We start from the raw sequence: 27025 nt of genomic DNA on the forward strand, positions 1-27025 counted from the left end.
CACTACGTTGTGTAAATATATGGCATAAAAGAAAAGTGTCAAATATTTTGAACTGATCATAATTTTAAACTATTTTAGCCTTAGAAATTTCTTTTTGGTTGAATGAACAAAACAATAACAAAACTTGTTTCTTCAGACTGTAGTCTGACATATGACAAAATAACATAATCTGTACAAAATGTGTTGCTTGACCAAATAAACAACACAATTCCCTACTTTTTCATAATATTGTGTTCAAAAATATTTGAAAATTTTTGCATACATTTAATAGTCTATATTTACACTGCATTTAGTCTTTTTGACTATAAGATAAGATAGTTTTCAAAACTACAAGTTACAATTACTTATCATCAGACACACAACAACAGCATTTCTGTTCAAATTAATGTGATAAGTGCAACTTGAAGGTTTTCGTGTCCTCCACAATGACTCATCCTAATCATGGCCATGTCTGAGTTGGAACTGAACTCTAAAAATGCAAGGATACATTGTTCTGCCACATATTTGTAGCTTTAAAACCATATGGATTATTACAACTTTGCTACTATTGTTTTACTATCTTGGAAAATTTATAGATATTTTATAAATTAGATGTGTTGATAGTAAAAAAATAAAATTGTGAGTCATGCTTGACCAGCTCTGTCACAAACGACACGGGGTGGCCAGCATGACTCACCAGCAGGTTGACATTTAATAACATTTCTTTCTCTAAAACCCCACTCTATCTTTAAAAGGGAGCGTGCCATACGTGCGTGCGTGCGTGTGTCTCGGCCCCGCCCACATTCGTCTCCTTCGTGACGTCTCAGTCAGAATGTCGCCAAAAGGCTTTAGTTGTAGAAATGGCAGCGCTGAGGCAGGAGCATCGGTATGGACTCTCCTGCGGCAAAATCAACAAAAACACCCCGAACCGAACACTTTATCACGTCAAACTCACTGACACCGCCATCCGAACCCTCGAAGCCTACCAGAACTTAAAGGTAAGAGATTGTCCCTCTTCTCTTTCTTTGCTTTTCCCCGCATAAAAATTGTTCGTCCTTTTTTTCCACCCCCCTCGTCTCCTTACTGACTCCGCTGGAAGTGTAGCTTGTTCTTTACATTAAAACGGAGGAAAAGTAAAGTTGAAACACTTGATAGAACCGGTTGTGAGTTGGGGCGTTATCGACAGCAAACACGTAGACTGCTTTAGTTTTGTAGCTGTTATGATGTCAAGCTTACATTTCTTTCTGTCGAAACATGTTAGTGGGTTGACTTTATGTCCAATGGGGGAAGGTTTCTAATAAGTCGCATTCATTAGCTTCTGAGTGAAAAAAAAGTCACGTTTAACGACTCAATTCGTGTTTTTAGAAAGATCGAAATGTCAAATAAAACCGAGTTTCTTTGGCGTTGCAATCTGGTCTGTTTCCATTAGCTTGAAGAATGTTTTGTGATTTTTGACGCGCATTATTTAATCTGTTTAAAAAAATGTTTATAAAGACTTTCGTCTGCTTTTTTTTTCTCGGGCTAGCTTATGAAGAAGCTTCTGGCAAGTGAAACGTTAGACTTGCTTACCGCCTGTATGGCTCTTAAAATAGACTGAAATAATGTTGCCTCCACAAATGTACAAGTCCTTCTTCAGAGCCTGATAAGTTAGTCCCAGCTATGACGAACCAAAATGAGACTTGTCTTTTTGTTGTTGTTGTTTTTTTCTTCTTCCGCGCTGTCAAAACAAATAGTTCTTTTTATTTGGAGGGGGTGGGGGGGGACGCAGTCCTGCGCCATGCTAAAGTTGGACTTTGGTGGTTTAGCTGTGTAGTAAACAGTGGGTTTTGGTGGCACCGCTCTCCAAGTTGTTGCTGGGCCCTCGTGTATTGTTGTTTTCTGCCCCTTCATTTGCCTGGAAGCCCGCCCCTCTGCGCAGCTCATTGGTCCGTGAAGCGGGGTGAACTCCGGAGACTCCCGCAGTCTGACAGCTTCCTCCAGCCCCTCAGCAGGCAGAGCAGAGCAGAGCAGGACGGGACAGGGCAGGACAGGGGGGGGGGGGGGGGGGGGCTGCTGCCAAAGTTTTCCATGTCAGAGACCACCCCCTGAAAAATACCGGTTCAGACCGCTCGACTCGCACGAGCTCTCAGCTGAACAGTTTAAGCAACAACTGAGATTTCATTATTTTTGGAGAGGAGTCCATCAAACCCTGGACCCCCCCGCTGCACATCATGCTAAATAAAGTCGGACAATAACTGATACTGCAGCCACAGAATGGATTGTAGAGAAGAACAACCTAAATAGCTAGACTTTTAAGATAAAGCCAGAGAAATTTCTAATAAAGTTTAAAATGACTTGGCTATAACTTTGCTAACCTAGCAGGGTATAAGTTAGACCTGCACGATGAGGAAAACTCGCGATATGCAATATTAGTGATCAATATTGCAATGACGACATAACTTGCAATATACGAACAAATAGCAAAACAACCGAAAACATTATTTCCATTTCACTGCAGTTCAATTTAAACAAGAGTCAACATACATTAAATTATACTCCAGATGAAACTAGTCTACATGGGAGGCCAGCATCTAACATAAAAGGCCATCATCTGATCGGTCAAATGCATAAATGGATTTATTTGATTAGCTAAATACTTAGAGCTGCCATAAGATCGTTTTAGCACATTTAAAGTAACCAAGTATTGCCATTTTCGCTGTCTTATGCAACATGCATAGTGTGCAGCTTGAAATCGCGATAACGATAAATCTGCGATTTATTGTGCAGGCCTAATATGAGGATTATTTCAAATGGCAGAATTCCATGAATTGTTTTAATGTCTCTTTTTAATATGATTTAAACTATGTTCCTCAATAGGCTTTATGTTTACATTCGTTTGTCTGTCTGTCTGTCTGTCTGTCTGTCTGCATTGCCTAGAATGCCTGCTGTTGCCCCTTATATCAGTTCATATTCATGTATAAATGTTTTCATAGAAACAATGAACAAATATTTTAACTGAAACTTAGGTTTATTCAAATTGTGAACGAAACTCAACCAATTATTTTAGTGAAAACTAGTGAATCTAATTCAGTTGTTTTTTAGGTTCATTTTTTCAATACTGTAATTTCCTGAAAGGGGATGATTAGCTATTTCAGAAAGCATTAGACACTTTTATCCCCCACTTTTCAAATAACTTTGGTCGTAGATCATTTTTTCAAATTTCTGTCTGAACAATGATATTTCCAAAAAAGAAAAAGGTTTGTGAATTCATCAGCCACCAATGCCAGAACTGTGTTTAAAACTTAAAAATAAGGGATCTTAATTCATGCTTTTATCTGTTTGTTTCTTATGACTTCCACATGTTTGTGCAGGTGTTTCTGTGGGATTTTTCCTAAAATAACTGGAAAACTCAGAAACAGTAATATTCACACATGCAGGAATCAGTTCCAAAGTGAATACACAAAGGCTGCCTTGGAGACAGAAAATAATATTTATTGTAAATCAATAAATAGTATAGAAACAACACATAATGACATCATAACATATTTCATTGTTTTTCAGCTCAACCTGACCGTAACCTTAAATGTACAAATCCATGTGAACCAATAAACAAAATTTGTATTTTGACATTCCAGTCGTTTATGTTTTGGAATTATGTGAAATGAAGTAAATCCAATCAGTGTGATGATACCTTTCAGATAAGCAATGTAAAATATCAAGTGGTGGGTTTTTTTCTTTGGGAAAGCATCTACGGTACTTGTTTCAATGATCTTATAAAAACAATGTTATTTTTATGCTAGGAAAATACTCTCCTTATTATAAAAATTGACAAACATATCAGATTTAAAAAGAAAAATATTTAGACGTAATTAACATGATATTCGCTAATATTTATTATTCCATTCAATATTAAAACAAAACTATCATTGATAGAGATAAAATTTTCCAGAAATATTAACAATAAATCAAGAGCAGGAAGAGAAAAAGCTTTATAACACAGGGATGGGGATGGGCGGGTGTTCGGTGAAGGTGTACTAACAATTTAGAGCCTGGTGTGCGTCATTTGGCTCACAAAAGTTGCATTTAGTTTAAAATAAATTAATTTCAAGTGTTCCCCCTGTGGTTTAACATGTTCTATATATTTTGAGGAGAAAAAGCAGACCAACATACAAACAGGATGTGATTATAGCTTATAGAGTGATTAATTATGCAGAATTATCTTTAATTTATAATCAGCCCTAAATCAAAAGACTTAGTGGGGAATGGCAGCTCCATTTCATTTGATGGTCAAACTCTATCGAGCTTTGTGTGATACACTGCTGTTACTTGGGAAGGAAACGCACAGAGGCTTGAAAAATTCGGATGCACTTTCATCTGCAACACAAGAGATGTATGGGGTAGGTAATTGACATTTTGTGTTTTTGCTTCTCTCTCTCTTCAGGCATCACTAACAAATCAACCGGCAATTTGCTTCAAGGGAAACCAAGGGGTAAGATGCTTTGCATGCTCTTCTTTACGCTTCAGAATTGCAACTTTTACTGTGCTCCATCTCCTTATTTTAGACATATTTCATTTTTAAACATCAATTAGAACTAGCTCGTGCTGGTTTGCGGCGCCTTCCATCCGTGAAACCTGGGTTCGACTCCGGGCTGCTCCCTGTTCCCTTCTCTACCTCTGCCGGTTCCAAGCCCGGTTTGAGAAGGTTGCGTCAGGAAGGGCATCCGGCGTAAAACATTGCCAAATTTACCATGCGACTTGTTCGCTGTGGCGACCCCTGATGGGAGAAGCCGAAAGTGGAAGAATTAGAACTCTAAAAGACACATAGAAATTATTTAAAAATGTTCCTTATTGTGAGATGCTGCTATCATAATGGGTGGGTTAAAGTGCATTAAACAAGCTGCTTTATTATTTTAATATATTTGTCCAAAAGATGTTTATGCTCTAAATAACATTTTTAAAAATCTTATGGTAAAATGTAATATTTCTTAGAGTGGCTGGATTTAAAACCGTATATGTCTGGCTAAATTAGCTTTTTTAGTATAGCCATCTTTGCATTCATGATCATGTCTATAAGCAGCGCTGTAATGCCTCCAAGAGCCGACTGAATTGAAGAAAGTGACTTTGGTCTGTACATAAATGCCAGCTCAGTGTGCTCACACGAACCCCGGGAGCCCAAAGATTGGGTATGCTTTACCCTCTGGCTGCTAGACAGGTTACTGGGTCAAGCTCTCAACTGGGGAGGCTTTGTTCTGGTGGTGGTGGGGGGGGGGAGGGGAGTTGGCAAACCCAGGGGAGCCCCCACGTCTCTGTGCCTGTTGTCTCTGTGCAGACATGAAAGGTCTGAAACGCTGGAGTGGCATACAAGCGATGGAATTCTCATCCTGGTAATGCATATGTATCGCCACAAATAATGGATGTAAACACGCGCGGACATCTGTGAAATGAACAGCAGATTAAGCTGTTTAGAAATGTTCCCACAAAAACAACAGAGTGACTAATTTAAGTGGGCTTTAACCACTGGATAGGATTTGGTGATTATATCTTGGTAGAGCCATTACATATTCAAATTGCTTCACAGAATTGACGCATTATCCCGTTCCCCATGCAACAACGGTCCCAAAGCTGGACGAGTGGGCATTAATGAGGGAGCCGCAGCCATTGGTGGTAGGGGAGGCCATATTAAGCTGTTAGTGGGGGGAGGATGCAGTGGAACATCTTCCCCCTGGCATATAAAAAGATCAAGAGGACATCCAGTGTTGGTGCTTAGGTTGGGAAATGTAGCGCTTCTACCAGTTTGTGGAGCATCTCAACAAACTGCACAAGGTTCAATAGGTCATGTGTCCACTGACAGCTGCCAACCATAGAGCCTGATCACAAAAAACCACAACTCCTTCTTTTTGATCCCTATCCTCGTTGGCTCATGTCACATTTCCTGTAAAGGGAACTTGCAAAGCCACAAAAACCAGAGGAATTCTTCAAATCACTGTCCTGGCGCCAGTCCAGGACTTGGCGGCGTCGAGGGGCCAGAGCTCCTATCAAGAAATAGCACACAGAGGTTTTCAGCTGAATTTTTTTTCTTCTGCCCCTACATCCTTTTGACCCACTATTTTAAACTGCCTTTCCGAGCTTGTAATCATGCAAAGAAGGACACAAGCTCTAAGGCCTCTGAACGTGGCAATAAAAGTACAAAAGAAAAAACAATCACTTTTACATGCAGTAGGGCAAACCAACTTTAAACCAGCATCAGAGGAATTTCTACTGAACGGGTTTGAAGCATTGAGGGGGAAAAAAGAAATTCTGGATTACTTTGAAATCACAGAGGATTAAAAAATGCATTCAGGGCTGGTCTGGGTTCCCATGGCCTGGAATTTCACATCGTAGTGCCTATTTTCTTTTGGGCATCTGGACCACCACTTAGATGTCAGCTGTTGGTGACTTTTTTTTCATGATATGTATTACTTATGCTCACAATTGTTCATATTGGTCATTTCTTCATAGTTTTATAATTCACCACAATACAACTTAGTTTAATGTTAAATCGCTCCCGTTTCATGGTTAAAATGTTCTATACCATCTTTTGGTTCAAGATAATGACAGACGGGGACATTGCATATAAACGGTGTCACTTTGTTTCAGTTGTTTTATTGCTTTAATTTCCTTCTTGGTTCATAAATGTTGAATTGCTGTTGCTACGGTACTTGTTTTTGTTTATAGCCCTGTCTGTTTTTATGTGCCCAGCTGCCACATGAGTGCAGCGGCGTGGGGATGAGGGGAATGTAGAGGTGCTTTTAAGGATATTCTCATGGTGACTCTGTGTAAGGGCAGAGCTCTCCGTGGGCTCCCTCCTGCCTGCCCTCTTGATTATTGTGCCATTTCACCCCATGCCTTGGCTGCATCCTTAGGAGACGTCAGGGCCTCTATCTCACACATGGCTGCTCTGACTCTACCCCCACTTTGCCTCATGCTGGCAATGAGAGCAAGCACTTGCACTGTCGGTGTGTACGTGTGCATGCTCACGCTTTTTTTTTTTCCTGAAAAGTAATTAGAATAACAATAACAGGAATGCAGTTTTCGAGTTGTTTTCTCCCAGTGGCAAAGGAGCGACAAGGAGAGCTGTCCCACGTGTTCCTGAAAGGGCACACGCCACTCCATTCATCCAGATGTGTCAAGCAAAGCAAAAATGTTCCCTGCTCACCTGTGTTTATGCAGAGGCTGTTGTGCTGAGGAGGTTTTGGATCATACAGGATATTTTAGGAACAAATCTCATGAGATCCTTTGGTGCAGGAGGATTTTCTCTAAACTCATCAAATCAACATTGGATAATAATCGAACGAAAGGTCTAAAATCGGAAAAGTAATCAAACATAAAGGAGAAAGAAGAAAAGCTGTTGTTTACAAGAAAAGACCAATAGGTTTAGTGTATCATTAAAAAGATAATACAGAATATAAATAAAGTCTGATGCAATCAAATTTAGCAGACAGGCTTTGAAGGTTTTGGAATCAATAGTTACTGTCTTTCTTTAATCATTTTTTTAATTCTGCTATTAGTGGCAGAGGTAATAATTACCAGATCATTTTTTCCTTGCTCCTGTTGTTTAGCAAACCAGATTGCCAATAAACATCCATCAAGTGTTTTTAGTTAAACAGGTTCATGCTGGTGGGGCTTGTGGCTACAAGTAACACTGCTGATCATCAACAAGTGAGCTTGTTCCCAGCTCAGAGTTAATCTCAGCTGCTCCTGATACACATCTTGAGTCAGTATTACAATGAGATGACTACAGCTGTTTTGGGGACTGGTGGAGTTTTTTTTTTCTTTTTTTTTAACCAGACACTCCCATGGGTGCTTAATAGTAATTTGGCTCCACCAAATGTTATTTGTCAGTTCATTTAGGTCCAATGTTCAATTCTTTTCCCCATTAAAGTCTCTTTATCAGGTTTGTCTTCTAATGTATGATCTTTGAAGGGAGTAGTCGTTCTGGTGACTTAGTGGTTTGTAGAACTGCTTAAGTGAAATACCATACTGATGATGTATCCAAGGTAAAGATTGTTATAAGAAACATTTTCACTTGTAAACATTGAAATACAAATGAGTACAAACTTGCTGATCAAAGAATACATTCTAGTAATGTCCAATTTGTTATTTTTAAAAAGTGACCAAAGTCAACACAAAACAAATGTCAATATAATTGCCATCTGTATCTGTTTTGTCTAAAAAGGGAAGGTGCTTTCAAAGAAGGTTATGGGCTGTCGAGAAGGAAGAAATGGCCAGCATTTGTTGAAGCTGACAGATTAGTCATTGCTTCTTGGAATATGACGGATTCTGCTTGGCATAACAGACAGTACCTTGGGGGTTGTGCGACAGTTGCCCATCCCCATATCCCAGCCCTAACTCCTGTGTGCCCCCCCTCTTGCTTTGGCTTTTCCTGTAACTACCAACCCCCTTTCATGAAGACTCTCAAGCATCATCTTTATATCAATCAAAGTTCAAACTCTGAGAAATCTAAATTGTTCTATTTGGCTGATGACAAAAAAAAGAATAATTCTAGTATACAAATCCTAAGGCCGGTGATAAGAAATCATACACTGATTTTGGTAGTTTCATGTAAAAAATGTAATATTTTCTTTTGTCAAAACAATCTTCTATCAATTTTAAATGTTGGGGAAACCCATCTATCAAAACAAGAAGAAAAGGGATTATACGACACTTGCCTTTGTCAACATCCACCCCCCTCCCTCTACAGAGCTACACATTCCTAGACGAAGAGCATTTAGGGCCATCGTTCATGCGCCGGCTCTTCTGGGAGTTATTGCCACCCCCATCCCCTCCACGCACAGACCAAAACTCCCAATCCCTCCCTTTTACCACGCAGCGACACACAGCTACACGTCCCTGCTGTTCATGAATAATCCAGGCAGCCTGACAGGCAATTGCACTCAGCTTTGTGGGGGAAGAAGCTAGAACAAAAGACGGACAGCTCCCAGAGCAGCTATGGTTGAGTAGGTTCAGATGAGAAGACAATAGTAACTAGTGTCAGTACAGACAGCGGCATGAGGCTTCAGATGAAATCCCATATCCAGGCTCCTGCTCCCGTCTCAGTGCTTCCATGCCAGATACCACAGCTATCCTTGTTGCCCTCCTCTGCAGAAAAATGAAAGACAAAGAGGAGCCATTAACTCATCTTTTTCTGCAGGTATTCAGTTAGGACAACGCAGGGCAACAAGTCTCAAACATTCTCTCCCTTTCCTCAGAGCTAGGACCATTAACTCTGTTCAACTTTGGTTAACCTCATCGAAGGCGAACTGTTAAAACAGGGTTAGACTTAAAAAAAAATTTTAAAAAAGAGAGAAATTTTACAAGAAGAACCACCAACGGTGCCCTTTGTCCTTGTTCAACTGCTGAGCCCCCTGCAAAGTTTTTTTTTTCTGTTCCAGTCCAATTCACACCTTAAAACAGCTTGAAAGTATTTGACATCTCCAAACACACGGGCTGGGATTAGCAGATGTAGCAGGGATGCAGCCACACAGGCAGTTATTGTATTAGTCTGCGCAGTTCCTTGTGGGAAGGGGGGGCTGACAAGGAGTTTGTGATTGCCATTTGGGTGATGTCGACTGTAACTGTAGAAAGAAACTCAAAAGCCTACACTTACATGCATACACTTCTCATTTTGTTTACATCTAAATTTGATTAAAGTGTCACAAGCATTGGCTGTCTATGACAACTGGAATAGATAACCCCTCACGTTCCAAATAGGAAGTACCTGCTGGTTCCAAGATGCCAATGTCCCATAGACTTCAATTGAGCAATACACAGCTAGTTTATTGGTCATTTCATTTGAGAGAATAACCATTCTTGCTCTATTTTTTTAACATGTTCTTGCTAATCCTAATGTTTGTTTCTTTATATTTTTTCTTCATTGTAAGCTTTTCAAGTTCAAAACTGACCAATCACATGCCTCAGGATAAAATGCCATGCCTACTGGCCCCCATGTCGCACGATCAGAAACCTTTGGCAGATGTTTTGTACCCCACTTTCAAGTGGTAAGGGTGTAAACGTCCAACAAGCTCACTCCTGAATGACGCTAATGGTTGCCATAGAAACACTGACCCTGACCAATCAATGCTTACCAGTGTCCTCAGGATTCATACTGTGAAAAAATGGAGCCTGACTGGACTTCATTTGGTTGGAGCTGGAAGTAAACCATTTTTAATGGATGATGTTGTCCTCACTTGGTCCAGTTCTCATATGTAGTTAATTGTCAAAAATTATCATTTGGCTTGGATCTGAATAGGACAGGATCCCCCTGATTAAGTCCTAATCAGAATAAATTGCTTAAGTATCATAATCTAAAGGAATGTTAGCTGAATCTTCTTTGTATGATTTCCACATTTTTGTGAAGCCCATTTTATTTATACATAAGTTTAACAATTAGCTGTTTTTTTGTGTGTGTATATAGGTAAGTGCTGCCACTGTTCAAGATGAAATGGGTTACATTTGACCCATAACAGAGCTTCTAACATGACTCGGCAACATTTATCCAAAAATTGGAGGAGCTACAATTTTTTTCCTCTTCAAGCTTCAGATTCTAAGCTTTAGTATCTAAAACCAAAGCTGTTTTTATTTCCATTTACCCTATAACTTTGTTGTGCGTTTGTACATTTAATACGATTTTTTTTGCTTACTCATTGCCAATGTCATGTGGAGATTTTTTTACAAAGTCTGATTTCTCTGTTGACATTTTGTAATTTGACATCTTGATATCTGTCCTCAGGTCTTCGTGCGACCTTTGAGAACATAAGGTTTCCTCGGCCAAATAATAACAGACACATACTTACACAGCCACAGGGGATCAGGCCACAGCTCCATATGGAGATGCCAATGACTCAGCGTCTATGTAAATCTACACCTACATCTTGACTGACAGAAGCTCGGGGATAACAAACCTGTTTGCACAAGATGCGTCGTTGATTAAAATCTTTAAAAGTCCGAGCAGATTGCATGAGGGTGATGAATGACATAATAACGTTGGTTGGAGATAATGAATGTATTCTGCTGTGCTGTCAGTTTGCGTTGGTGACGCTCAACAGTACACTTGCTGGCTCGCTGCAGGGGTGATGTAAAAATGACCCCAGTGGACTTGTTGAATTGCGGTTATCTGGCTATTTATTCAAACTTTCCCCTTTGTCCAGGTGTGCAATCTAACCCGTATATAGTGTTAATTAATTATTTTCCAAATACACCAGTACCATTATCATGTGCATATGGGTACAAATTCAATAAAAAAACATTGTGTCAAACAGGAATACTCCACATATTAGTGTTGCAGCAGATCTGAAGAAGCCTCCGACTGAAGATACTTTGTTGTTTACCAGAACACCACTTAGAGGATGTGCTGTGGTGTTCATTATGTTATGCACCTCATGCAACATTCCTCTCACCACAATCAGTTCCAGCATTTCCAGACTCATACCAGCCCTGAACCAGACTGCTTTTATTAGCTTGTTCAGCTTTTTTCCACTCACTGCCTCTGATGCTGCTGCTCCCAACAGATGACAGCCTTTAAAACCCAAACATTTGGACACATTAAAGAACTTGGAATTCCTGGAAAAGAATATTATGCTTTTTCTTTTGTAAACTGCCTCAATTGAGCTTTTTCCAGTTCCGTTTATTTGACATCTGAACACCCAAGTCTCTATAGTTCTCCCCCAAATCCACCTGTTTTCCCAGGATTTTTCTACTGTTAACTTAACAACTCTCCTCATGACCTGTACTCTTACACACATGACAGACTCTTTGTTTAAAAGTGAGCACACAATGCACGCAAAGGTCAGTTGAATGTAGACAGTTTGCATCAACCCTCTTATCTTATTATACTCCCGAGAAGCTAGTTAGTGTGGTCTCAGATGACCATATATTTTCTAAATCTGGTTGTGGCAGAACACACAGCAGCTGTGTTGCTTCTGATGTCACACAGGCGTACAGTCACCTGCTATACAGTAGAATGAGAGCTGAACTTGTGGTTTTGCGATTAGCTCGAGAGGCCCTACTTGAGGAATGAGGGGCTGGGAACTAACGGGTTAAATAACAAATGCTTAAAAAGCCTGAGAAGGAGGCTGGGAATAAAGTCGGGGCGACCTCTGAACAGTCTGACCCGAGTGACACTGATTAGAATGTGAAGTGTGCACGGTGCCATGCATGATAGGGGTGACAGACAAACCCAACCCATGGTGGAGGGGGACTGCCTTTGACTTAAAACAAAAACAAAAAGGACATGGTGGCTCTGGCAGTATTGCAGTGGTGATTGTGTATACGCTACATGCCTTGGCCTCATTAAAAAAATAATTAAAATGCAGTTTCTCTGCATACCTTTCCTGTCTGCTTTGGTGACTTCTGTTGTGCCATTTTATAAATGGTTTCCTAAGGACGTGTTCTTGTTCTTTGTTGTTGTTGATATTATAGATATAATGATATGCTTATTAGCATAAAGGAACGGCAGACACATGCACAGTACTTCTGCTCATCATGTTAACACTCAGACGTAAATAGGTCAAATTTAAGGGTCAGCTGTGCCTTAAGTATCCCTGCCCTTGTGGGTGGCTTTGCATTTTGTGTTGACATGGGGGGACTTGTGCACTTGAGGGAAAGCTGGAGGCGGTTGGGGGGCAGGGTAAGTGGGATTCATAGGGTTTTAGAAAAGGAGGAGGGGAGCCCAGGACAGGAGCTGTTCATTGGCTCTGTGCTGTTTAAAAAGGAAAAAAAAAATGCTTGTGGGTTTGCCGCATGACTGGGTATTTGTGACAGCTAAAGTCCTGCCTGACACATTTGCCAGGGTGGCCGTGCTCTCAGCCACACGGCTCGTCGCCAATCAGAAGTAAAAGGGAATATTTTCTGTCTGATTCCACCCAAACAGTTTAGATGGAGAAGCCTCCTTGATATATGACTGAAAGTAGAGAGAAATATTTATCTGATCTCCTGAAATTGTTGAAAGAAATATTTATTGATTTTTCAAACAAAGAGAGACTTACAGACTTACATTAGCACCTCATGTACTTTGAAGGACATTTTACCTGTTGGTTAATGACTTTCTATGTTGAAGTAACCTTTTTGTGGAAATGGGTTTTTAGGTCATTTTATGTAACAGCTCCTTTGCAGAGGTAGACTTTACCCACCTGGCTTGTTTGTTGGAACAGTAGAAGTCATCAGGTATGAGAGAAACAGCTGTTATGCTTTTGTTTTACTCTCTTTTCTGTTCATTACTAGTTGCAGTTTTAACCAAGGCATGTTAAGAGACTTGAGCGATCAATTATTTAGGTCACGTCCTTTGCACAAACAAAGCCAAACGTTAAAAAAATGCAATGATGTGTCTATGGGTTCCAATCAAATAAACGGCTTTGTCATCTTGCCGATATCAGTTTTTTTTTTAGATGACTTTTAACATGGTTTGCTTCTTGGAGAGATAAAAGGGGCTTATTACATAACTCACTAAACAATGAAAACAATGCATGGCAGAGAACACTGGACAAGCACTGAAGGTTACGTATAAGCATATCCCTGCTGGGGTACATATGAAACTTTAAACTGGGATTTAGACGCTAAATCAATTATATAAAAATATGACAACATACACAAAACAACAAATGTATATAAAGAAAATATTATTATTAATATTATTAATGGTTAATGCTTATGTTTTCTTTTTGAAAGGGGAAAAAGTACAATTGAATTTAGGACATGATTGTTGGCATTTTTGTCCACTCTTTCACAGAAGTGCTTCAGTTTGTTGGGGTTTGCAGACAACTGTTCACTCACAGCTCTGTTGACATGATGGTGTTTTATTTGCTCTGAGGTCTAGACTTTGACTGGACCATTGCAACACTGTTTTCTCTTATTTTAGCCATTCTATAGATTAGTGTCAGTCTTTTTTTTGTGCTACAGTGTTTATCTGAGATTTCAATGTAGATTCCCTTTTTATACAGATTATGGTACTATTGACTCTGTCACTTCAAGAGGACAAAACGCTAAAGTTATGATTTATTGTTAGCAAATAAACCTCTTTTTAAACTTCTCAGATTTTAGTATTAAAAGATTTAAAAGCCGTTTGTGTGTTTTTCTGGTGCAGTATGTAAAGATCCCAGCTCCGAGTCCAGAATCTCCAGATGGATTCAGAGTCTTCTCCTTCTACTTATCCAGTGACAGCAAAGACAAGCCTCAGTCCAGCTTTGACTGCATTCACCAGTATGTCTCAGGGTAAGTGACAAATCCCACATTTTTACTTTCCCAACTCAAAAGTAAAGCGAAGAAAGGACCTGATGACAAGTGGCTTCTCTCATCAACGCCACAGGAGGCAGCGCCACTGCCAAGCTATTGACAACTGCAATTATGGCTAGAGGTTGTCATGCCACAATTGACCTCAAAGGTGTGTTAAGTAATGATTGAGAACAAAGGGCCCGTGTTTTTAGCTGCGTAGGCTCACAAAACTGGTTAGCGGGTTACATTAGTGCAATGCTGTTATATGTCAGGTGGGGAGCTTTGCATTTTCTCTCAAAGGGTTACGATTCACAAGACTAGAGGCTGCCGAGTCTGTTGTGTGTGCTGATAGAAAAAAAATAAAAACAGCACACTGTTTGTAGCAATGTTCAGTGAGGTGGGTCACTTAAACGTTTTCCTCTATCCAGGGAGGGCAGGGATCACCTGGAGGGCCAGGGCAGCATACAGGATAAGATCACAGTTTGTGCTACAGACGACTCCTACCAGACGACCCGGGAACGCATGTCTCAGGTGGAGAAGGACATCTGGAGCCGCACAGCAATTGAGATCAAGCCAGGGCCAAGTAAGCTTTTGCCATGTTCCATCCGTCAGTCCCCTCAGAATAAAGTTTAGGTTTCTAACCAATCAGGATTTTTCTAGCGGGTAGTTGCCTAAGAGGAAAGTTATGGTGTAATTGACTTGTTACACCTTTTCCCCCCCCAGTCATGCAGTTTTTTTACTCTTGCATTATTTTGAACTGGATTGTTTTAGGCACTTGTCCAGTTTTCCTAACAGCATCACATTAATTAACATTTGCCAGACACTTGCCTGAACACGACACAAATGAACGCCGTTTTGACTGAAATGCAGCTACACGGACTGGAGCCTCATTTATTTCTTTTTAATAAAAAATATCAAATATAGCTAAACTAGCAGAGATTTTTGTCATACATTTTGCTTTGAAAGTTACCTGCAAAATGTTGGAAACCAGATGAAGCGGCTTTGCAAAAGATGTGTACTTCCACATTTCCTGTTTTTACCCAAACATTTCTTCCTATATGCTGTCAGTGAAATGAACGGCTGACTGCTTACAGTTTGAGCTACCCGGTCGTTGTTTTGCAGCACTTTTCTGTCTTTTTTTGTGGTACCGCAATGTTATACCTATCAAGAAAAAAGATAAATAAATGTCAACTCACAATTATAGCCTGCTTTAGAAAAATGTCCATAATTTAGATAATTGTGTGTCATTTGCGTAAGATGTAGAAAGATGTAAGTAGGACATTTGCTGGCACCTCGTGCTAGAACACGTGACAACACATAAATTAAACTTTTTTCTTTTTTGTAGAATCTCCACACCACTAACAGAGCCCACTTTTTTTATTTGAGCTCATAAATGTGTCTCGAGAACCTCAGGAGATGCTGGTAACTAAATGATTCTAGAAAGTATCACAACTCCTGAAGCTGTTTTTAATGTTTTTTCTAACTGGAAAGTGTTGCTTCTTGTTGTTGCTTGTCTGAAATGTTGCACTGCAGGTTGTTCAGTAAGAAGGCTGTGTTGGGAAGTCTTTACTTGTGGGACCCCTGCGTTTGTCTTAAATACCTCCACCACTGAAAGCAAAATGTAGTTTGTTTGTCTGGCTAAACAGTTATAACGAGATTAAAGCCTACAGATTCCCCCAAAACAAGCGAGTTCAGCTAAATTAACTCAGCAACAGGAAGAAAGGGACTCGGTTGGTGTGGCTTCCCGGCTCCTTTGTTTACATGCTGTCTCTGCCTTACATACATGCGACAAAGCTTCCTCTTTAGACAGACTTATGTGAGGTCGGTCCACGCAATCACAGATAATAAACAGCCTTTTCAGTAAACATTGTTATCGGTACTGCTTGCACGAATCTGACGGCGTTGCAATTAAGAGATGGAATAAAGTTTTATTGCCTGTGAATTGTCTTGTGCGGGCCTGCCTCTTGAGGGTTTTTTGCATGATATGCGTGTGCAGCCTCAGGGTTGAATCATAAATGACATGTTCAGTCAGATAAGCTGGAAGCGCGGTGCATGCAGTAAAGCTTTCTAAATCAAGACAGGATTCGGCTGCTTTAATCAAAGCCGCTTCTTCTACCGTTTGAAACCCCTGTGGTATTGTTTGGATTCAAGGCAGGTGTGTCAAAGTCCAGAGGAAGCATGGGCTGATGTCAGGACCAGATATCAGCAGTAAGCACTCCCCCAACAACAAGAGGGGCCTGCTCCCGAGCCCTGTGGCACACCGACCCCTGAAGGAGCGCATCATTCATCTCCTAGCCTTGAAGCCCTACAGAAAACCTGAAGTACTACTCTGGTTAGAGAGGGAGCGGGCTAGCCTAAAGGACAAGGCTGAGCTGATGCCAGTACTGGAAGAGGTGAGCCGCACTTGTTCTCTGATGCAACTACAACTGTTCGACAGCAAACGTTTAGCACGATTTTAAGAAATAAACGGTTCCTAACATGGTTGTTTGCTTGTACCCTGCTTGTTTCCACACACTTGTTTCCCACAGCTGAGAACTGTATATCCGGGGCATTTTCTGTTCACAACTGTTGGTGATCTTGCAATATGTCGCTGTAGTAAGAACAGCTCTTTAATTATCTTTTGAAAAACATGGTGTCACTGCTGCTGGCATCTAAAGCCTTAGTCACAACTGCCCTTTCGGGTGGAAACGGGCTGTCTGCAGGTAAAAAAAAAAATGGACAAGCTTGAACGGGGTAGTTTTGCAGCAGTTGGATTACTTGATGTGGTAGTCAAACTACTGTTGACACTTTCTATCATCTTTTTGTGCATTGTGGATTTATTTACTTTCAGGTTGGTAAACTGAATCCTAAAGACCAAAGCTATTCTCTAAAGGATGAGTTCTACAGATGTGTCCAGAAAGATTGGGCTGGTTACCTGGAAGAGGAGAAGCAGCTCATTCACAGACTCCTGATCAGGTGAGAAACAAAACCTGCTCTGATGTAGACTCTAGTAAGAAGATTGAAGTGTTTTAGTGCTTTCTCTGTGCTCTTCACAACCAAAAAGAGGCTAGCTTAGTTTAGCGTAAAAAAAACAAGTTTACACAGTTTTAAAAACATCCCAGATTCCGCTTTTTTTGTATTTATTCAGTCCATAAAAACCCATCTTCAGAGGAGCTTGGATGAGGTGACATGATGTGACTTCAGCTCCTCATTTAGTGCACAAAGGACGGCTTGGTGTTCGATTTCTTTGAAATAAAATTCATAGGGCTAAAGCAATTATTTACATTTCTAAAAGTGTCACAGACCGCTGTCTTTGGGAGGAAGGATAGATAGTGTTTTTGTAAACAAAAAAACAGAAAAAGGAACATGGAAGGTTCGCCTCCACTCATTACTTCCCATCGCCGATTAAAATCTCAATAGACGCATTAAAGCCGAAGAAAACATCCCGGCATCCTTTTTTGCCAAATGGCAGGAGTTGCAAGGACGAGCTTTGAGAGTGACTTTTCTGCTCTCATACCTTTCATCTGCCTGCCAGCAAGCATGTGGGCCATGTGCTGACCACACTTTTGGGGGAAAAACATGGCGGAACACATGGTTTGTATGATTTGTGTCGGTGCTGTAAATCCTGCTGGAAGATTTCACTGCCCCTCCCAAGTGTATAAAGCTTACAATAATAATAATAATTTGCCAAAAGTGACAAAGCTGTGAAAGCTTGGAAATATCTCTCTCTTTTTTTTTTCATTCAAATCCATTTAGTGCTTTTTGATGTCATATTTATGTGCTCTGGCAACACCCTAGAGTAAATGAAAAGGATCCCCACTGTGGGTTTCTGTAATGTCATCTGTTTGAGGAAGGAGCTGTAGGAAGCAGATTACCAGGAAAGTGGGTGGGGCCTGGCAGGGGTTATAGTCTCCTTCTTATTGTTGTTACTTCTGGATTATGTTCCGTCTTTGTGTCGTCGTCCCCGTTTCGCCAAGACTGACAGCTGCAGTAATTTCAGTAATCATTGCCTCTTCCTCCTCGAGTTTTTCTTTTAGTGATCGTTCATCCTCTTCTTCGTGAATCTGCCTGGGCGAGCGTTATGACATGGCATACCGTCTCTTCCTGTTTGGCTTCATGGGTCATTAATCTGAAGGCCTGTGTGCAACTGAAGGTGCTGTGTGTCTTAATCTTTCCTTAGGAAACTTCAGCCGTCGCACAGTAACCAGCTGAGGAGTCCCCAGTCCAACCATTCATTCCACAAATCTCCCGGGGACTCTCCGTTGCACCTCAGTCCTGCCAAAAACCTCTCCGTGGTAATTTTTCATTTGAACTTCCCTCATTCCCACACTGACACTTGGGCGTGTTTGTCGCAGCGAGCATTAAATTTTTATAGTTTTGTTTGACAGTAGCTGGAAACTTTCTTTTAGCTTTTACTGAAACTAAAGAGATATTTCCTCTCTGTGAGAAGAAGTCTAAATTTAGGCTTCTGATGAGAAGGATGATAAGACTACAAAGGCATGTACTGTAAATTTGTATGTAGATTAAATCTCTTCAGCAGGTTATAATGCAGTTTAGCCTGTCTGTGCCAAGAAACCCAAAAAACAAGTAAGGGACGCGAAGTGCGTTCATTTCTGATAATACACACTTCGAAGGCCATTATCCCGCTTATACCATGGTCACTTACAAAAGAAATTAATATTTAATCCGTTTTAAGTACTTATTTCTTGTTATTTTTCAGTTTAGATTGTTTTTTTCACAAAAAGTGGACTGTTTGGCTGAGCCACCAACTTCAACTGCAGCGGCAAAGGAAAGCAATATAGTGGTGGACAAAATTGTTGGTACCCCTCAGTTAAAGATAGAAAGTCCACAATGCTCACTGAAATGACTTGAAACGTTCAAAAGTAACAATACATTAAAATTTATTGAAAAGCATTGTGGACTTTCTTTCTTGAACTGAGGGGTACCAACAGTTTTGTCCACCACTGTATGCTGGTAGAGAAAGTTCACCTCTTACTGCTTGTTTTTGTCCAGATGATGAAGCTAAAGTTTGTTTTGAAGAAGCAAGCGCAGTGATACAGAACATTTTAGCCATGTGACCGGAACTTCTTTTTTAGGTGTGTGGTTATCCTGTGGTATATCACTTTTTAATGCACACCCAGCAGCCAATCAGAATCGAGTATTCACCAGGACCATGGTATAAATTGACCTTTTTTCCAGTTTTCTACAAATTTTAGGGTGTATATTTTTAGAGCTTGTCTATCATTGATCTTAAGAAGAATCTAAACTTGAGACAATTAAATGCAGGAAGTCTATTTATGTTCTTGTTTTTGGCACATTTCATCCTTCTCACTCTTGCTTTGTTTGCTACTTCCCTGTAGAAACGCCCTCTGACCTTGGAGACGTCCAACATCCAATCCCCGAAAAGACAAAAGCTGTCAGAGCAGTGTCAGCCCCTGAACTCGCCTTCCCACACGGACTGCGGCCTCGACAGGTCTCGCAGCTCCTCCACTCAAGCAAACTCTAACGCACAGATCAAAGCCGGACTCGACAAAACCAACAATCATCTCATGGGGATCCCCGATGATCTGTACTCGCCGCAAAAACTCACTCAGTCGCCCACCGTCTCTAAACTGGAGAGGACTGAGGCAGCTCCTCCTGCACCCAGCCCCAAGCCCCAACTAAATGACAGCTCTATCTGCACGGACCAGCAGTTAGCAAACGGCCAGCATAAAAAGAAAAGGTCCAAAAAACACAAAGACAAGGAGCGGGAGCGTCTAAAACCAGGGTGGATAGAGACGAGTCCAGACCTTAAGCAGAATCAAGAAAACCTTAAAGGTAAACCTCCAGAAAACTTCTCACTTCTTTTAACCTAAATGTGATGTTAAACAGCGAAATCAACCCTGGAAGTGTATGAATTATCTTTTTGTTTTGTTTTCAACCAGTTCCAAAAAAACGCACAAAAAAAAAAAAACAATCCACCAACATGAAGTTATAAGTTGGAGCAGTTCCTATATTTCTTGTGTGACAGCAGTTGGGTTTCTCCCTCCCACCCGGCAGCTTGTTGATGATTGACTGGAGAACAGCTGGGTGACCTATGGTCAAGCAGTTCAGCAGGCAGCCGTACGGCCTCTCTGCTGCACACGTCACGGCCCGCAGAAGCGCATTTCTTATCTGACGGTGTTAATGGCTCACATGTTGGAGGCTTTATTACACAGATGGCATTAACCCGTGTGGTGTGGGGGGGATTTTGTTGTTCTTTTTATACAGACCACCAGAGGGAGAAAACACCTGTTAATGGAACTTCAGCAGAAGAAGTGCCTGATTATTTAATGTAAGTTCACATCTTTATTTAGATCAAATTCCAAGAAACAGAGTTTGAAAAAGTGCTGGTGTCACCTGTTGGTGAGGAGCTTCAACCTCAAATATTCAGTGAAACGGAGGCGAGTGGAAGATCTGGATAAATAAGCTGCTGCCTAGCTTCACTTAGAATGACTCTGAAAACAAATGATCTTATTTCTTCCACTCATACATCTGCTCAGCACATCATGCTGTTACAGGAGAGACACAACAAGCTTTTCTGACACGCAGTGCCATCTAGTGGAGAGTTTGGAAACACCTCACTTTCGCTCCATTTTTAAAATATATGTATATATTTTTTAATGATAATTTTCTGTTTCAGAAAATATAGCAGCATAACCTCACTGGATCTGCGTCAACAGTACAGCAGCGACTTCTGCGCAGAGTATGACGAATACAGAGCCCTTCATGATAGGATTGGAGCCATCACAGAGATGTTTGTTCAGTTGGGCTCAAAGATCAACACCCTCTCCCCGGGAACGCAAGAGTACAAGGTACTGTCTGTGCTAAGACACTGCTAGAGCTGCCCCCACCGCCACAAAGGGAGCGAACACAGCACACTTGACACCCTTTGTCCTATTTTCTTTCAGCTCATGGAGGAGCAAATTTTACAAAAGTATCAGAAGTTTAAGAAGGTAAGTTCTCCTGTTGTTTCAATCAAGAACATGTCAAAGATGTATGAAAGAAGTACTCTTTTATTTCTAAGGATAGTTATGTGTTTGTACATGATCTATGAAGGACAGGGACTCCATTCAAATGTTAAAGAATAAAATGTCTTTGCTGATAATCTAAGAGTCTCTTTTCTTTCTTTTTTTAGAAGTTTCCTGGGTACCAGGAAGAAAAGAAGCGATGCGAGTATCTCCATAAGAAGCTGTCTCACATCAAAGGTCTGATCGCAGAGTATGACCAAGCACAGGGACTGTCCTAGGAGCCGGCCTCTAACTTTTTTTTAGCTGGGTGAAACACAACTGGACCAAAAGACTCCAAATGGACCCAAGGACTGCTTAATTGGGTCCAGAAGTCACTGAGACACTATTCACATCACTTCTCAGAGTGTTAATGGAATTGAGAAGTGTGGGTTTTGTTTTGTTTTCCTTCTTTTTTCAGAAGTGGGCTGAGACCGCCAACTTGTGATCAAATGTTACCGTGTGAGATTCTGGCTTTCAGCTCTGATCATAGCTAGATTCTGTTCTGCTGTAAAACGCTGAGGCGGCAAATGCCAACAGATGAGATCCTTCCTGCCTAACTGCATCCTTTAACTATATCTTATGAGAAATTTAAAGTATTAATTATGAAAAATTGAAGTGGTGGTACAATCAATCATAAGGGTATGAAAAATCTTTATATTTAAATGCAACAGCAAAAAAAAAAAGAGTTTATTCACTTTTGCGTACAGCACGCTCTGATGCATCAGTTCTTCTTTTCCTATGGTAAGATTAGCTCTTATTTATTTTAACAGTGTTACGTCTTTCAAACCAGATCCAAATGGACGAAACTCTTCATGTGTTCACGTTGATTAAACGTACATTTAAGACGCCCACAATCCTTCGGAACTTGTGACTCGGGCGCGTGGCTTTGTGGGGAAGTCGGAGTCTGAAGGTAGATCAGTGGTCTTTGATTGAATCCCTGAGTTTCCCCGTTTATGTCCTATTTCATTTCCACACCGTCGGTTCACCACAAAACCACTTTTCCTGGTCCAGCGATGCTGATGTTTGTGCACACTTTGCATCACTTTTACCCAAGTGTAGCCTACAGAACCATGAACTGCCTTCTCTCAACTCGTCTCTAAAGCCTTTAGCTCTCATGTTTACTAATAACGGCACTTCTGCCGCCTTTTTCTTTCTTTTTTTTAGTAAACTATCGATTTTAAAAGTTGCTATTTGAAAGGAAAAATAGTGTACAGGGTATTTATTTTTAAAAATCAAGTGTTTTTCCTATTAGATTTGTTAAACTCTGGTTGAAGTGGCTACTGCTTTTTATCATGGATTTGGTTGGAGATCATAAATTTTCATATTTTTTGGGGGTGAATGCGACAAAAACAAATGCCTTTCACAATTGTGTTTTATAAAGTCCAGCAGGGAGCGTGAGGACTGGTAGAGCTCATTCATGTCAGACCGCTTTGTCACCGTGAAGGAAGGAGCAGTGTGACCTCAGGAGTGGAACATCTGATTAACCAGACCCTCCATGTTTATTTCCCCTTTCTTTAGCTGTGACCATGATGTAGAAAAATCCATTTATTGTAGCAGAATTGCCGACTACTGTCTTACTGATGGCCTAATATGAGAGAATGAAGTGATTACTGTATGTCACACATTTCCATGAATCTGCTGTTCCCGTTCCTAAATTCTCCTGGTTTAGTCCATTTAAAAACACTTTTCGATCATTTTGTTTTTATTTTGAAGGACAGTTCAGTTACTGAGTAGTAATGCAACAATAGACGCATCTGTCTTAATTTTTGTATTTTATTTTATGTGTCTTAATCCTTTTACCTGTAGTTTTGTGCTTTTGTTTGTCATCATCTCCTGAAATTCAATTAACTGTTCGTTTCTGTCCAGACCTCCTATCAAATCCTGGCAGGAATCCATTCAAAATTAGCTTTATTCATTCCAGCCTTGGAACGACAACCCAAAAACCTTTGTCGGCTCATATCCAGCCACTCTTCAGATTAACACTAAATACTATTGTTGGTACTCGGGTGTGTTTCAAGGTTTAGACAGGAACGCGTTTGTTTGAGCTCATGTGACGGTGACTGGCACTGATCCCAAAAATAAAAAAGAGAGACATATTTTAGGATGTTTTAAGTGTTAGATGTTGCCAAAGTACAACGAAAAGGATCTCAAAGCTGTGCTATGCCAAAAGAAATGTTTCCCATCTTCAGCTTAGTGGAAATGAGGAATGAAAAGGAAAGTCTGTTCACGGAGAGAATTCTGTTGTATCAAAAAATTGAATGCACGTTTGTCAGACGTTCACTCATTAATTTATTAGTTCACTTTTTCTTATGGAAAACCTGGTATTTCTGATCAAGCAGGAATTCGTGTAAAGTTTACAACCATTTTTAAACCAGCTAGTTTTTCCCCAACTATCAAGAAGAAGGGTTTAAGGGAGAATAGGATATTAGGATTATTACCGTCAGTTTATTGCTTTTTTCATTATTGTTTCAGAAAAGCAGAAGCCAACTACTGAAGGTGCCTTTACATTCAGAAACCCAGGTTCTTATCATTTAACCATCACTGGTTTGCAAAAAGAAAACCAAGAACAAGCAAACTTTACAAACTTGTAGTTAAACACTGTTTCAAAAGTTCCCTCTCAGCTGCCTGCTCAATAGTCAAGGCACTGATGTGCGAAAAATGTTTGTGTCCAGTTATCTAGATTTTCTTTAAACTTTTCCTAAACTTTAAGGAAATTATCCTAAATATTTGCTTATCTGCACATTTGAATCAACATTTTTAGGTTTCAGAAAACCTTTTGGATAAATTAGTGTTTGTTTGTACTGGATTACCAACACCAGTGAAAATGTGAAATAAAGCATTTATCATTCAAATAAAATGGCTTTTTGATTACTAAGAACAAATCCATGTCTGTGTACATCTACTTATATTGGAATTCATCCAAATTCCAGCAAAACCCTTGAGTATTATGAAAAGGAATATATTATTGGTGTGTTTGTGTTGTGTCATCCTTTGGAGAAAGTTTTCTAAGAGTTTGTCACAGTGAAATAAAATGAAAACTCCTTGATTCGGTGTTGTGTCCACCAGAGGGCAGCGTCTCTCTTTCTGAACAGATGTAAACAGGAACTGGACATACAAAATGACTGAAAACATTTGAGGTCATTTATTCAATTCATTGTGTCTGGAAGCTTTAAGAATCCAACTTCAAGTTGAAAAAAGTTCACTTCCCTTAAACGAGAGATTCAAAAACATTTCTTGCATCTTTGATCTGAAATACAAGGATATGCATCCTTTTAGTTAAGGTCCAACGTTTCCTAAGTGTTGTTTATCCAGCCTAACCTAAGTAAGGAACATTTTCCTTTTCACATGGAGCTGGAAAGCAGCTTCTTCCAAGCACAAACCTTTAGCAGCATCTTATTACATCAATGCAAACAAAGATGAGAAGATTCCTGTGTGACGACCACCACCCCAAAGCTGTTCAGGCGCAGAAACAAAAACCAGCATCAATAAACATGCCTTTTTATTTGGCAATATCTATGAAGCCAATATGGTGAAGGAATAAAAAAAAATCTACCATTGAATCAAGTAAATTAGTAAAGTTATACAAAATTACATCATTTTGTTTCAAAAATATATTGTGTTAAGAACTTTTATTTTGAAATCTAGGTTTTTGAGTTGTTGTGAGTGTAGTTCTTATCAGGGTTTGATCCTTAAACTGGGTTGCGCCAGTGTTGCGATCCCTATCAGGGAGGATATAAAGCCACAAAATCCAACCACCCCCGCGTTGAACTTATAAATACCTAGCTTGTCTAAGGGAATGAAGAGATCACAGATGTTTTTCACGGTGTCCAAGGCAACCGTGGGATGTGATCTTAGAGTTTCCAAAAGCACAAAAACAAAAGCATCCAGCTGTGGAATGATAACCTCAGCGGTCTCTGTGCTCTCATTCAGATGGCGCTCTATCTTCTGTTTAAAGTGTGCGTCTTTTCTTCTCTGGACCATCAGCTGGAGGATGACATACACGTCCCTGATCAGATTCATCGTCAACGAGTAAAAATAGCAGCGAGAGGCGTTTAGGTTCCAGCGATCTTTGTCGATGCTGCGGAGGAGACCAACGCTTCTGGCCCAGACCAAGTTGTCACAGATAAAGTAGAGCGTGCGGTTGATGTTGGCCGCAGTGAGGCACAGGCACAGCACTCTGTCAGAGAGCTGGATGCTTCGCTTTGCAGCCTCAATGGAATTTACTGCATTTCCCAGCCTGAACACTGACAAAAAAACAAAGAAATGTGTCAAAGCGGGAACCTTTTCAATACCAACTTCCTAGCAACAGTCCACACTCATTAACAAAACTCCATTAAGCAACAGAAAACCTGCGGGTGAGCTTATCTAGCCTGGCCCTCTGACAGAAGTCAAAGTCTTCACCTTTGAGTCATTTAATAAGTCATGGCTTCATTTTAATAATGCTAGAGCGGATTTTATTTTTTAAATCAATCATTTCTATCTAGAAATACATATTTCAAAAGTCTTTTTTTTTTCAGACAAAACAGCTTTTCTGCATTTATATTCAGTTTAAAACACTAGTTTGGTGAATTGAACATTTTCTAACCAAATCAAATGCTATTGGGCACAAATTTAAAAAATAATTGGATATCTTATAGAGTTGTGTTTAATTAGAAATTGAATTGACTGTTAAAGTTGTAAAGTCAAATCAAATCAGTAGTTTGACAGGGACATCCTGCCCTAAAAAAACTACCATAAGACATGTCTCTGTATTTAAAAATATGAAAGCCTGAAGATGAACAGGTCCGTCTGTCCAAGCGTGAAGGAAGCAAGACTCCTGATTGCAGCTCTGACCCCAAAGGAAAGCCCGTTCAGTGATGCAGGCTTTGCCTCTAAAAGCTCCAACTGCGACTGCATTGACGGGGACTAGACCTTTATTGACTCGCTGCTTCAAGGCATCTCTCTGCCCTTCAATAAGTCAGGCTCATCACAAGCCAGTCTCTGCAAAAAATAGTCATTCATGCCAACACTGCAGATGATTGAACTTCACCCAAGTGAAATATTAAGCCTGGAGCTAATCTATAATTTGTCAAGGTAGGTTTTAGTGAAATGGAATACAAAAGAGATTAAACACGAGGAATGTCCATCAACACAGCAACAAAGGATGTGGAGCTGATGCGAAGAATCCTGAACACTTGTGTGCGTCATAAGGTTTTACAGAATGTGGAGTTGTTATTCATCAGTGGTACAAACACCTACCTTAAAATACAAGAAGTCACTTTATATACTCACATTTTCGACCAGCGCTCATGTTCTTCTCCAAACTTTTAAGTTTGTCCACCAAGTCTCTTCTCTCAGAGTTGTTGCGAAGCAAATACACAGTCAGTGCGCATGCGTACTGGGTTGCCCTGCAATCCCGACAAATAGCCTAAAACAATCGCAGACTAGCGCAAATTTCTGAAATTGTTGCCATGAAAAATAAAACTTATAATAAAATAAATAGTGAAGTTTAGATAGCTCACCTGAATATGCGGTCTCTTCCTTGGCTTTGGCTTGTTAGTTTTATCACGGCGTCCATGGCTAACCCACCACACAAGCTGTTCCACTTACTAGCTAATACTGTGAAGTTTCTCCCAGGTAGAAAAAAAGGAGCATGAAGTTCTTTAATTTCTGCTTTAAATCAATAAAAACTATTATTTAAATTTCAAAGATTGTTGTAAACAAAAAGCAAAAGAGGGTTATGTAAATGTCAAAACTTTTCATCGGCACGAGCCTCCTGGACTTACGTCTAATTCATGACAGGCAGCTGATTCAAATGTCCTTGTTTCACTACGGAC

The 27025-nt window shown here is 40.2% G+C and overlaps 3 protein-coding genes across 3 annotated transcripts in view; 1 reads left to right on the plus strand and 2 right to left on the minus strand.

Moving 5' to 3' along the window:
* fkbp16 (FKBP prolyl isomerase 16) overlaps nt 1-1783 on the minus strand; it is a 35370-nt gene extending 33587 nt beyond the window's left edge. The window contains exon 1 of the mRNA XM_078948752.1: nt 1549-1783. The gene's annotated coding sequence lies outside the window, so the exon portion shown is untranslated. The remainder of the gene's footprint in view (nt 1-1548) is intronic.
* Nucleotides 94-24066, plus strand: LOC101159914 (RNA polymerase II elongation factor ELL). Its single transcript, XM_004070024.5, has 12 exons — nt 94-977; nt 4400-4447; nt 14075-14202; nt 14631-14785; nt 16354-16595; nt 17033-17157; nt 18362-18476; nt 19542-19998; nt 20431-20494; nt 20843-21014; nt 21111-21155; nt 21338-24066. Exons 1-12 carry the CDS (start codon nt 840-842, stop codon nt 21446-21448), a joined length of 1800 nt encoding a protein of 599 aa, XP_004070072.1. The 5' UTR covers nt 94-839; the 3' UTR covers nt 21449-24066.
* Nucleotides 24067-24336: 270 nt separating this feature from the next.
* Nucleotides 24337-27025, minus strand: pex11a (peroxisomal biogenesis factor 11 alpha). Its single transcript, XM_023955831.2, has 3 exons — nt 26711-27025; nt 26481-26596; nt 24337-25453 (listed from the first exon to the last, which is right to left on the minus strand). The coding sequence occupies exons 1-3, from the start codon at nt 26764-26766 to the stop codon at nt 24885-24887; spliced, it is 741 nt and encodes a 246-aa protein (XP_023811599.1). The 5' UTR covers nt 26767-27025; the 3' UTR covers nt 24337-24884.

The sequence above is a fragment of the Oryzias latipes genome, chromosome 6 (assembly GCF_053564925.1).
Source record: "Oryzias latipes strain Hd-rR chromosome 6, Olatipes_Hd-rR_3.1".
In the NCBI taxonomy this organism is placed as follows: domain Eukaryota; kingdom Metazoa; phylum Chordata; class Actinopteri; order Beloniformes; family Adrianichthyidae; genus Oryzias; species Oryzias latipes.